Consider the following 13673-nt stretch of genomic DNA (forward strand, 5'->3'; position numbering starts at 1 on the left):
CAAGGACTCTTCACTTCATGTTCTTGATATTTATTGCTCATTTATTACTTACCTGTTTATTTATTGCTTATTTGTTTATTTATTTATTTTTGCCTTTGGCACACTGGTTGAACCCCCAAGCTGGTGCAGTCTTTCATTGATTCTATAATGGCTATTATTATATCATAGATTTATTGAGTATACCTGCAGAAAATGTATCTCAGGGTTGTATATAGTGACATATATGTACTTAGATAGTAAATTTAATTTGAATTCTGTTCTGTATTTTCACACTGCTTTACGTAGTGCACGTACGTAAAGCAGATAGAGCTACCAGTTCTCTGGTAATCTGCTGGCCGCAATTAGCATGAGTTAGCTCAAATGGGCTTTACTGTTACATTGAATCTTAATATAGAAAATAGACAATTACATTTTATATGCATGAGAAAATTCTATACAAATATACATACATGACATCACAGAAACCTTTCCACCCATAGCTATATTTTCTAAGAAATATAAGAACACTTGGATATATGGTCAAAACTCTTGTGTAAGGATATATATATATATATAATGCACTCCAGGATCTCCCATGCCCTTTGCAAGATTTTCATAGAGATATCAATGAATCACATAATGCAAGGCTACTGATTCACAGTTCATGGGCTTTGCTGTTTCCACTGAGACCTGTCCATATTGATTATCCACCGTAGTGTAATTCCAGTAATAACAGATGAAGCTATCAGAGTGCACATCACAAAGTCATATTGCAATCTGAAGTCACACTATACCCATCTGTTAGCACAGGACCAATCCTCAGGCCTGGTGGTACGCTTAAGTTAATATTGTTTATGTGTGAAAGTCCAATATTTGCATCTCAGTAAGTGAGGTTACTCTCTCAAACTCGGGGCACCATCATACTGAAGCTGTACAATGTGGTTCTTTGCAGGCAGTCTAAATTGACAGACATTATTTCTTAAAAACAAGAGATTCTGCAGATGCTGTAAATCCAGAACAAAATACACAAAATGCTGGAGGAACTCAGCAGGCCAGGTAGCATCTTTGGAAATGAATGAACAGTCAACATTTCAGGCTGAGACTGTTCTTCAGGACTGAGCAGGAAGGGGGAAGCAGCCAGAATAAAGAGGTGGGGGTGAGGAGGGGAAGATGACGAGCTAGAGGGAGAAAGGTGAAGCCAGGTAGGTAGGAAAGATAAAGGGCTGGAGATGAAGGAAGCTGATAGGAGAGTGGACTGTAGGAAAAAGCAATGAAGTGAGGGGACCCAAGAAAGGAGATAGGCAGGTGAGAAGAGGTGAGAGACCAGAATGATGGATGGAAGAAGAGGTAAGGGGGAAGAAGAATATTTTTACTGGAAGGAAAAAAAATGATATTCATGCCTTTAGGCTGGAGGCTTCCCAGATGGAACCCAAGGATGGCCTCATCATGGTACAAGATAGACTGACGTGTTGTAACAAGAATGGGGTACCAGACAGAACATGAGGTGTTGCTCCTCCACCCTGAGGGTGGTCTCATCATGGGATGAGAGGAGTCCATGGACATTATTTAATTTGTTTTTATCTAGACTTACAGGTTAGAATAACATCTTTGTATGTTGCTTTGCTTCCTACTATTTTGAAGTAGCCAGGAAGCAGACATTTCCAGTAATATCTGCTCAGTTGTTTTGTGAACAAGGACAATGTCATGTTACGCTCTCAATTAAGAGAGTCTGGTCACAGTGTTTGTTCCCAGACAATCATAAGGCACACATAAAATGCAGATAAGAGAGATGAATGGGAAAGCCTAATATCAGAACATAAGAAATAGGAGCAGGAGTAGGCCATCCGGCCCATTGAGCCTGCCCCACCATTCAATAAGGTCTGTCTGTAAACTCAGCTCCATCTACATGCCTTTTCCACATAACCCGTAATTTCCTTACTATGTAAAAACCTGTACAATTGTTTCTTAAATATATTTAGTGAAGAAGCCACAACTGCTTCCCTGGGCAGAGAACTCCACAGATTCACCACTCTCTGGGAAAAACAGTTTCTCCTCATCTCTGTCTTAGGTAAATGGACAGCAATCTGCATTTTAGTAATGAAATCCTGTAGAATACACTTAAAATTTTATACTATTAAAGACTAATGGTTACATCATTATCATCTTGTGCCATGTTGTATGATGTAGGTGATCATAGTCTCATGACCATGATTGTTCTTGGAAATTTTTCTTTAGAAGTGTTTTGATATTTCATTCATCTAACAGTTATATGCCACATGAATATGATTGTCCTTAACCACTCACTTCCAATGTGAAGCATAATTTATCATGATGCCATGGATCACATCACTTCAAAACTCTGGAAACTAATTTTCAAGTAAGAATAATTTTGATTATCAATTTTTAATAATCATCATTTTTTTATTTTTTCCCAAATTTTTGGAGATAATCATTTATTACTCTGAAAATGTTGTAGTTCTGTTATATTGTTATTGCAGCAGAACATATAAAACGTTGAATAAAAAGGATGCCTTTCAAAATGCAAAGTGCCATTCTCTCATGATTAATTGATACACAAAGCTCATTTTGCAGAGTGAAACACTAAAACAGAGTGAGGCAAAATGGATTTTTCAAGATGAAGGAGACAACCTGACACAGGTCAGAATTAATTACAAGGTATTCTTAACTGTTTGAATTTACATAATTCAAATCCATCTCAGCACTTTTTGCATCATAATTGTCAGTTAAATGCAATCAAATGCACCTAAATTATATACAAGAGAACCTTTTATGGATTTCCTACAGATAATATTTAAAACAAAAAGCATTGAACATTTTTTCCCACTATTGTTGTTTAAAAGGAGAGAAAAAAAAAATCACATTTCTTATGTGCCTCCTTGCAGAAGCCATACTTCAGTCTGTCAACTTGGTATTAAATGAACCACAGTTGAATTAAGTAACTGTGATAAGGCTCTATACTTTACTATCAAAGTTCCAGATCAGAAGGATTAAATTTCCTGCATGTTGCACATTTCCCGACTTCCAATTCAGTCTCCTTTCGATGACAATACAAGGTCAGTATCAGATAGGCTCATGCATCTCTGCACAGTTATTCTAATGAATTACGACAGAATATTGGGCTTCAAAGCATTTTTGAAAATATATACCAATGATAAAATTTATCAGTTGATTTTAAAAAAATAAGGCTACATATGAACAAAGTGTTCTAAAAATATATGGATGAGATCATAAGATATTGGAAACAAGAGAATTATGTAGAAAGTTTTCAGTTTTTTTAATGGGTTCTATTGGGTTTCTTTGTTTTCTGGCTGCCTGTAGGGAGATAAATCTCAAGGTTGTATATAGTTTACATACTTTGATAATAATTCCTGTTGAACTTTGAATTTATGCTATGATATAGTTCTAGTAGTATTTATTGAATGATTTAAAATATTCCCGAGCAATTACTTAGAATTAAATTCACCATTCATTTTTTTTGCATTTCCTCATTTCACAGACCATACTTTCAGTCAAAAGGCAAGCAAGAAAAATAAAATGCATTCCCTGAAGGTTTTGCCAAAATCTTCAGAAGTGTTTTGACATTTCATTCGTCTAATGGTTATATGCCACATGAATAAGATTGTCCTTAACCACTCACTTATACTGTGAAGCATAATTTATCATCATGCCATGGATCACATCACTTCAAAACTCTGGAAACTAATTTTCAAGTAAGCACAAGTTTGATTAGCAATTTGTAATAAAAATCCATTTTTTGATTTTGTGGAAATCAAACATTATTCAATAAATTTCTCAAAATCTATTTGAATGTCACATGACTATATGAAATTTAATACAGTCGACTGCAAAACAGTACACAGAGGAAGGAGTCAGAGCTGGGGCACAAAATTCCATTGTATGTATAGAAATATTTCCCTAACATTCTCAGACTCATCATTCAAGATGTTGAACGAATAACAATCAAAAGTTACCGATTTTTGAAATATATAGCTGAAGTAAGATACTAAAAGTCAACAAAATTCTGTACAGTGCTCTAGTCAGACCTTCAAGTGCTGTATCTATATATGAACTTTGATTCACAAAAGAAACACAGGAGATTCTTCGGGGAAGAAACATGAGACTCAATCTTTATGTCTGTGGTCTGCATTCTAAAGATAAGCTGGTGAAACTTGGCATTCTGGTCAGAAAGAAGATTTGCAAGAGATGATTTTACACAGAAGTATAAAAAGGGATGGGAAAAATTATTTAGATAATTATACTATTTCAACCCAAATTAGTTTTTATAAAGAAGTTAAATGTAATTAAATCCATTGGACATGGGAAAATCAAGGTAGAGGACTGAATTCTTAGAAAAGCAGTGCTGTTTAAAGTTTTTGGATTCTTTTAGTAAATAATTAGATATTAAAGTGGAAATAAATCAGGAATTTTCTGGATAATGTTTAAAATACAATGATTGATAAGCCTTATGTCCATTTATCATTAAACTCACAAAACTTTGTACATTGGCTTTCTTTAGAGAACTTTTCCATTGAATTGGGCCAATATATGGATGGGAGGGATATGGTCCATGATGAGACGAGGCAGTTTAAATAATTCAGCACAGAATCGATGGGCCCAAGGGCCTGTTTCTGTGCTGTTCTTTACTATGATTCCAAAATTGAGTAATATCTTTCAACACTATCTTTCATATCCAAACTCACCAATTTACTTATGCCCTTAATTTACTGGCTTCTTACAAATTGTAAAAATGCAGGGTTTTGTGCCATGTAACTTTAAAAATATGCACCATTGTTAGTATTTGGTTAAAAAAAAATCCTAATACTCCTACAAGACTCAGTCATAAACACTTATCTAGAAAGTGAATACCTAATCACATCGATGTCTAATAGTTCATTACTGTAACCATGACAGATATATATAGCTGTAGGAAAATATCTCGAAGAAATAATCTGATATTCCTCATATATAAAATAGTAATATAGCACAGTTGCTTGATTTTTCATAGAGATTGTGTGGCCCTGTGTGTGCTGAACAATAGGGGTAATCTGATGCAGTAACTAAATTACAGCTGCCTGAAGATATGGGGAAAAATATCATTACTATAACTTAAAGTAGTGTTAAAGAGTAAAGGAGGATTATTAAAACTGCAAGTCAGAATCCAACAAAATGTACTTAATAATGATGTATCAGAAATGTTGCACTCTCAGAAGTGATATCACAAATCTATCCCTAAAGCTTAATTTTCAGGTTGAGTCAATGGTGAGGAAGGCAAATGCAATATTCACATTCATTTCAAGAGGACTAGGATATAAAAGCAAGGATTTAATGTTGAGGCTTTCTAAAACACTGGTGAGGCCTCACTTGGAGTATCGTGAGCAATGTTGGGCTGCTTATCTAAGAGAAGATGTACTGACCATGGAAAGGGTTCAAAGGAGGCTCATGAAAATGATTCTGGAATTGAAATGATTGTCATATAAGGAGACTTTGATGGCTCTGAGCCTGAACTCATTGGAGTTCAGAAGAATGAGGGGGGGGATCTCATTGAAACCTATTTAATGTTGAAAGGCCTCGATAGAGAGATATGGGGAGGATGTTTCCTATGGTGGGAGAGTCTAGGACCAGAGGACACAGACTCAGAATAGAGGGACATCCATTTGGAATGGAGGTGAGGAGGAATTTCTTTAGCCAAAAAATGGTGAATCTGAGAAATTCATTGCCACAGGCAGCTGTGGAAGTCAAGTCAATGGATATATTTAAGGCAGAGGTTGATAGATTTCTTGATTCATTAGTGCATGAAGGGATATGGGAAGAAGGCAAGACATTGGGTCTGAGAGAAAAAATAGATCAGACATGATGAACTGATGGAGCAGATTTGATAGGCCAAATAGCCCAATTCTGTTCCGATATCTTATAGTCTTATGATTGAATTTGCGTGGTCAATATAATCCATTTTCAATATTCTTGTCCTGTACAGGTATCATGAAATAGCTGAAGGGCAGCCTAACTCACCATATACAGTCACAAAACAACACACAGTAAACTAAATCATTTGGATTTAGTTTTGGGTAAGTATTTCTTACGCAGAGAGTGATGAGTACGTGGAATGGGCTTCCGGCGACATTGGTGGAGGCAGATACAATAAAGCCTTTTAAGAGACTGCTAAATAGGTACACAGAGCTCAGAAAAATAGTGGGCTATGGGTAACCCTAGGTAATTTGTAAGGTAAGGACATGTTTGACACAGCTTTGTGTCTGAAGTGTCTGTATTGTGCAGTAGGTTTTCTATGTTCATATGAAAATAAAAAAAAACATTAATTCTGTACAATTGTTAAAAAAAAAATTAGTGATGAGTACCAAAATGATAATTATAACTCAGAACACAGAAGGTCTTAAATGTGAACATGGACACAGTGACTCCCAAGAATCAGTATGGGTCAAAGAATGTCATTTACTATAATACGAGCTCTGCTCTGCAAATGAAGATTGTGTTTCAGAATGTGATCTTGAGGGGCCAGTATGAGGTACCAACCATTAGTGATGATAAGATCATGTTTGTGTGATGATTGATGAAGGGTTTGCTGGTGAATGTCATGAGCCCATCATATTGAATGAACCATCTGAAAGTGGATCTTCGAGGAATCCTCACAGCAGCAATAAGCAGGAAGAAGAGGCAATACAAACAAAAGAAAATTTGCAGATGCTGGATATCCAAACAACACACAAAAATGCTGGAGGAACTCAGCAGGTTGGGCAGCATCTGTGAAAAAGAGACGATGCTTTGGGCTGAGATCCTTCATCAAGGCTAGAGAAGAAAGATGAGAAGTAAGAGTGTGGGGGGAGGGGAGGGTGAAACACAGCAATAGGTGAAACTGGGGGGAGGGGTCAAGTAAAGAGCTGGGAAATTGAATGGTGAAAGAGATACAGGACAGACGGGGAATCTGATAGTAGAGGACAGAAGGCCATGGAAGAAAGAAAAGGCGGGGGTAGGGGGAGCACCAGAGAGAGTTGAAGGCAGGTAAGGAGATAAGGTGAGAGAGAGAAATGGGAATGGGGAATGGGGGCATTACCAGAAGTTTGAGAGATTGATGTTCATGCAATCAGTTTGGAGGCTACCCAGATGGACTGTAAGGTGTTGCTCCTCCAAACTGAGTGTGGCCTCATCGTGACAGTAGAGGATGTCATGGACTGACCTGTCAGAATGGGAATGGGAAGTGGAATTAAAATGGGTGGCTACTGGGAGGGTGTTTATGGTGGATGGAGGGTGGTGCTTGGCGAAGTGGACTCCCAGTCTATGTTGGACCTCATCAGAAAACAGGAGTTACACCAGGATCACTGGACCCCAGCAGACTCTTAGCTGAAGTGTCTCCTCACCTGGAAGGACTGCTTGGGGCCCTGAATGTTAGAGAGGGAGGAGGTGTAGGGGCAGGTTCAGGGCCCCAAACTGTCCTTCCAGGTGAGGTGACACTTCACCTGTGAGTCTGTTGGGGTCATCTACTGTATCTGGTCCTCCTGGTGTGGCCTCCTGTATATCAATGAAACTCGATGCAGATTAGAAAATGACTTCACTGAGCACCTATACTCCATCCACCGCTAAAAAGTGGGATCTCCCAGTTTAATTCCACTTCTAATACCCATTCTGATATGCCAGCCCATGGCCACATCTACTGTAACGATAAGGGCACACGGGTTGAAAGAACAACACCTTATATTCCGTCTGAACATAGAACATAGAACAATAGAGCACAGTACAGGCCATTCGGCCCACAATGTTGTGCCGATCCTCAAACCCTGCCCCCCATATAACCCTCCACCTTAAATTCCTCCATATACCTGTCAAGTAGTCTCTTAACTTTCACTAGCGGTAGTCTCCAACCTGATGGCATGAATGTCAATCTTGCGAACTTCTGGTAATGTCCCCCACCCTCTCACCATTTCCCATTTCCTCACCTGTCCATCACCTTCCTCTGGAGCTCCTCCCTCTTTTCTTTCTTCCATGGCCTTCTGTGCTCTCCTGTCAGACTCCCCCTTCTCCAGCCCTGTATCTCTTTCACCAATCAACTTCCAACCTCTTTACTTCATCCGTTCCCCCCCCCCCCGCCAGTTTCACCCATCACCTTGTGGTTCTTCCTCCCCTCTCCCCACCTTCCAACTCTGACTCATCTTCTTTTCTCCAGTCCTGATGAAAGGTCTTGGCCCCAAACTTCTTTTAAAGAAAAGGTATTAATGATTTTACCAGTGATTTAAACTCACTCAAATGTTTTTCCTCAACTCAGCAAGTGAAGAGACCAATCTGCACTACACGAGATATTTTCCAGACTGTTGACAGTAATTTCTGTCGTAGTTTGTTAGTGAAGAGTTGTGCATTTTTAAAAAGTGAAAAGCATATCAATTCACATCCTTGCAGCAATACAGTTGCCTTGAATGAGAAGGTGATAATGTAGCTGCATTTACCTGTTCATTCGCTTGGTTCTGATATTTTAAACTTTGCCAGTCAGACAGTTTCCCAGGAGATGACTCACTCAAATGCCACAATTCAACGTAATTTTCATGTGGAATTGTACTAACTACACACTCAGAATCCATTTTCAAATCTTTCTATAATTAAACAAATCAGACAAAAATGTTATAAGAACCAAGAAATATATCTTGAAGATAATATTGCACAGCTATTAAAGAAACAGTGCATGAATGCCATGAAAGATTTTGAAACATATTCATTTTGCATATAAGTATTATTTGGCAAAATTAAAGTAAAACAAAATAAATAAGTTCTTGTCTCTTGAATTACTGACAGAATATTAGGGTTTGTAATCTTCAGTAGTTTGTGAATGAATGGCACATCATGCTCTCGGTACACCCAGACATCTACTCATTAATACCTAATCAGCCAACCATGTGGCAGCAATTCGATGCATAAAAGCATGCAGACATGGTCAAGAGATTCAGTGGTTGTTCAGACCAAACTCCAGAATGGGAAAGAAATGTGATCTCAGTGACTTTGGCCGTTGAATGATTGTTGGTGGAGTTGGGGTGGCTCATGAATCACAGAAATGGCTGATCTCCTGCGATTTTCACACACAACGTTCTCTAGAGTTTACAGAGAATGGTGAAAAAAAACAAAAAAAAGAGAAACATTCTGGCAGCGTGGGTTTCCTGGCCTCCAACTATTTCACACAAAGAACATTAAAAGCTCAGTTTACCATCGCAAACTGCTCCTGGTATGTAGCAAAGTGGTAGAATCTGTGGATGATGGTAATGGTGGGGGGGGGGGGGGGGGGTAGAGGGTGAAGAAGAAGCAATTGTTGGGAATGTGGAGAGAATTAAGTAGGTTAGGATAGGACTCACATAAAAATGGATGTTTAATGGCATATCTGAGACTAAAGAACTGGAACAGAGTGAACGAAACTACTCAACAACATCAACTATGACTCATGGCTGACCTACCCGATTATTTGTAACTGGTAAGAATAATAATTCATGCTCATATATGTTAAATTGCAACTAAAAATTATACAAATGTGTGTTAAGGTTCTTCGTGCTTCCTGCCCGATATGCTTATTCCACCCATGAGAAAGTTTCAGCATCAGGACCTCTGAAACTGCTATATTAATAATGCTGGTGTGAACAAAACAACATTTATTTGACATAGAATAAAAATTGGAAGATGCTGGAAAGGTTAAAACTTCCTTCGATGCATCTGACACACTTCCATTTTATTTATTTCAACACTTTTCTGGATCTTAGGTATTCTATTTCTACATTTAAGGGGTTGTTAGGAGATTAAAGATATTTATGACATAGTTATAGCTGGGTACCACAGCTAAACATATTACTATTCCTTCCAGGAAGAGATTGAGGTCTGTGGTCTTACTGGGCAGATAGTATCTTCTCCAAGAAAATTCATATCTTATTCCAAGTTCATTATGCCAAAGATGTTTTTTGGAATAACATTATATTTAAAGATTCCTAGAGTCATAGAGCACACAGCACAGAAACAGACACTTCAAGCCTACCTAATCCATGCCAAACCATTAATCTGCTTAGTCCCATCGACCAGCACCCCGATAGCCCTCCATGCCGTGACCATCCATGTACCTATCCAATTTCTCTTAAATGTTGAAATCGACCACACATTCAACACTTGAGCTGGCAGCCTTTTCCACATGCTCTCCAACCTCTGAGTGAAGAATTCCTCTTCATGTTCCCCTTAAATATTTCATCTTTCACCAGTAACCTATGGCCTCGAGTTCTAGTTTCACCCAACCGCAGTGAAAAAAGCCTACTTGCATTTACCCTATCTATATTCTTCATTATTTTATATCTCCCCTCATTCATCTATACTCCAGGGATTAAAAGTCCTAATATATTCATCCTTTCTTTATAATTCAGGCCCTCAAGTCCCAGCAAAACCTTCAGAATTTTTTTCTACAATCTTTCAATTTTATTTACATCTTTCTTGTAGGCAGATGACCAAAACTAGACACGATACTTCAAATTAGACCTCATCAATGACTTAAACAGCTTCAGCATAACAACCCAAGTCCTGTACTCAATACATTGATTTTTGTTACTACCCTATCTACCTATGATCCCACTTTCAATGTCTTATGGATCTGTATTCCCAAATCCCTCGATTCCACTGCACTCTTCAGTGCCTTACTGCTCACTGTATAAGACCTACCCTGGTTGTCCTACCAAAGTACAATACTTTTCACTTGTCTGCAATAAATTCCATAATCCATTTCTTCACCCATTTCACCAGCTCGACCAAATCCTACAGCAAACTTTGATAGTGTTCCTCGCTGTAAACTAGGCCCCAAATCTTGGTGTCAACCGCAAATTTGTTGATCTAGTTTACCACATTATCATCCAGATCATTGATATAGATGACAAACAATGGACGCAGCACTGATCCCTGTGGCACACCACTAGTCATAGGCCTCCACTCAGAGAGGCAACTGTCTATACCCATTCTCTGGCTTCTTCCATGAAGCCAATATCTAATGCAGTTTACTACCTCATCTTGAATGCTAAGCAACTGAACATTCTTGTCCATTTTTTTTAAAAGGGACAATAGTACGGACTATAATCTAAATGTGGAGAAGGTTCAAGCATCAGAGGTGCAGAGGAACATAGGAGTCTTCATGCAAGACTCCCAGAAGGTTAATTTACAGGTTGTGTCTCTGGTAAAGAAGGCAAATGTAATGCTGGCATTTCTTTCAAGGGGAATAGAATATAAAAGCAAGGAGATAATGCTCAGGCCTTATAAGACACTAGTCAGCCACACTTGCTGAGTATTGTCAACAGTTCTGGGACCCATATCTCAGAAATGATGTGTTGTCTTTGGAGAGAGTTCATGATGATGATTCCGGGAATGAAGGGATTAAAATATGAGGAGCATTTGGCAGTTTGGGGTCTGTATTCACTGGAATTTAGAGGAATGTGGAGGATTTCATTGAAACCAATTGAATATTGAAAGAACTAGATAGTGTGGACATGGAGGGGATGTTTCCTATGATGGAGGTATCCAGAATTAGAGAGCACAGCCTCAAAATTGAGGGGCGACCTTGTAGAACAGAAGTAAGGAGGCATTTTTTTAGCCAGAGAGTAGCAAATCTGTGGTATGCTCTGCCACACACTGTGGTGGAGGCCAAGTCCATGAGTATATGGGGAGAACGCCAGAAATCGGGTTGAGGAGGAAATTAAAATTAAGATCAGCCATGATTGAATAGGCCAGATGGCCTAATTCTGCTCCTATGTCTTATGGTCTTATATTCAAAGCGGAAGCTGATAATTTCCTGATCGGTCAGGGCATCAAAGGATCTGGTGAGAAGGCAGGTGTATGGGTTAAGTGGGATCCAGGATCAGGTCTGATAGAATTGTGGAGCCGACTCAATGAGCTGAATGACCTAATTCTTCTCCTATGTTTAATGGTCTTAGGGACCACATTTTGGACCTTGTCAAAAGCCTTGCTAAGCAACATCAACTGCCTTGCCTCCATCAACTTTCCTGGTAACTTCCATGAAAGCCTCTCCAAGACCGATTAGACATGACATAACATACACAAAGCTATACTGACTATCCCTAGTCAGTCCCAGTCTATCCAAATACTTAAATATATGATCCCTTAGAATACCTTCCAATATCTTTCCCACTTCTGATGTCAGATTCACTGGCCTGTAATTTCCTGGTTTATGTTCAGAGCTTTTCTTAAACAGTACAATAACATTAGCAATCCTCCAACACCTTACCCATGGCTAAGGATGATTTAAACATCTCTCCTAGAGTCTCTGCAATTTTTGCACAAGCGTCTCACAGGTTCCAAGAGAACATAATGTCAAGCCCTGTGGATTTATCCTCTCTCATTTGCCTCAGGGGAGCAAGCACCTCCTCCTCTCTAATCTGTATTGGGTCCACTATGTTGCTCCTGCATTGCCTCACTTCTATAGACTCTGTGTCCACCCACCGAGGAAATACAAATGCAAAAAATTCCTTCCAGCTCGATGCATAGATTGCAACTCTGATCTTCCAGAAGATCAATTTTGTCCCTTGCTATCCTTTTGCTCTCAATATACCTGCAGAAGCCTTTGGGATTCTCCTGCACCTTTTCTGCTGGAGCAACCTCATGCCTTCTTTTGCTCCTGATTTCCTTCTAAGTGTTCTCTTGCATTTTTGAATTGAAGTGAATTGAATTGAATGATCTTTATTATTATACACAGGTAGAATGAAACTCTGTTTGGCTTCCTCTCAGGCAATCAAACAGAGCGGTAGATAAAAACAAGACAGTAATAAAAAACAATATTAAATAGATAAGTAGCAGAAAATAAGTTGCAGCAGCACCAGAATGTCACAGTAATGCACAAAGTGCCATTAGTGCAAGTATTTGAGTCCTTGTGTGTACATGTGTGTGCTCACAGTTTCAGTCATTGTTCTGTGGGAGTGGTGTGATGGAGGCCACAGCTCTGGGGTAGAAGCTGTTCCTCAGTCTATTTGTTCTGGCTTTTAGTGTCCTGAACCTTTTGCTAGACGGCAGCAGGTCAAACGGGGAGTGACCGGGGTGTGTGATGTTTCTGGTTATACTGATTGCTTTCCTCCTGAGTCTGCTGGAATAGATGGTGTCCAGTCCTGGGATCTCCATCCTGACAACTCACTGGGTTGCCTTCACCACACGATGCAGGTCTTGTCACTCAGCGGCTGTGTAGCTAGCATACCACACTGTGGCACTGTTGGTCAGGATGGTTTCAATTGTGCTTCTGCAGAAGCTAAGCAACAGCTTTTGTGGGAGTTTGGCCTGTTTCAGCTTTCTGAGGAAGAAGAGTCTTTGTTGTGCCTGTTTTTTTTTTTACAAGCAGCGAGGTGTTGGTGGTCCACGGCAGCTGTTTTGACAACATAACTCCAAAGAACTTTAGGTTTTCCACACTTTCCACTACATCTCCATGTATATGGAGGGGGTGTGTACTCTGTCTCCTGAACATTGTACATTGATCTCTTGAAGTCAATGATCATCTCTTTTGTTTTAGAAGTGTTAAGGACCAGGTCGTTATCCTAACACCACCCCATCAGATGATCCACCTCGAGCCTGTAGGCTGTTTCATCCTCGTCCGAGATCAGGCCAACCACTGTGGTATCGTCCGCAAATTTAATTATGGAGTTGGAGGTGTAGATGGGGGTGCA

General features: G+C 39.2%; 1 protein-coding gene across 5 annotated transcripts in view; it reads right to left on the reverse strand.

The window, feature by feature from the left end:
• The window catches only part of nckap5l (NCK-associated protein 5-like), an 883389-nt gene that overhangs the window by 113724 nt on the left and 755992 nt on the right, over positions 1-13673 (reverse strand). For all 5 annotated transcript variants that reach the window (XM_073047595.1, XM_073047596.1, XM_073047597.1 and 2 more), the window contains one exon: positions 8451-8594. In XM_073047595.1, coding sequence (XP_072903696.1) covers positions 8451-8594 — 144 coding nt within the window. The remainder of the gene's footprint in view (positions 1-8450; positions 8595-13673) is intronic.

The sequence above is a fragment of the Hemitrygon akajei genome, chromosome 5 (assembly GCF_048418815.1).
Source record: "Hemitrygon akajei chromosome 5, sHemAka1.3, whole genome shotgun sequence".
In the NCBI taxonomy this organism is placed as follows: domain Eukaryota; kingdom Metazoa; phylum Chordata; class Chondrichthyes; order Myliobatiformes; family Dasyatidae; genus Hemitrygon; species Hemitrygon akajei.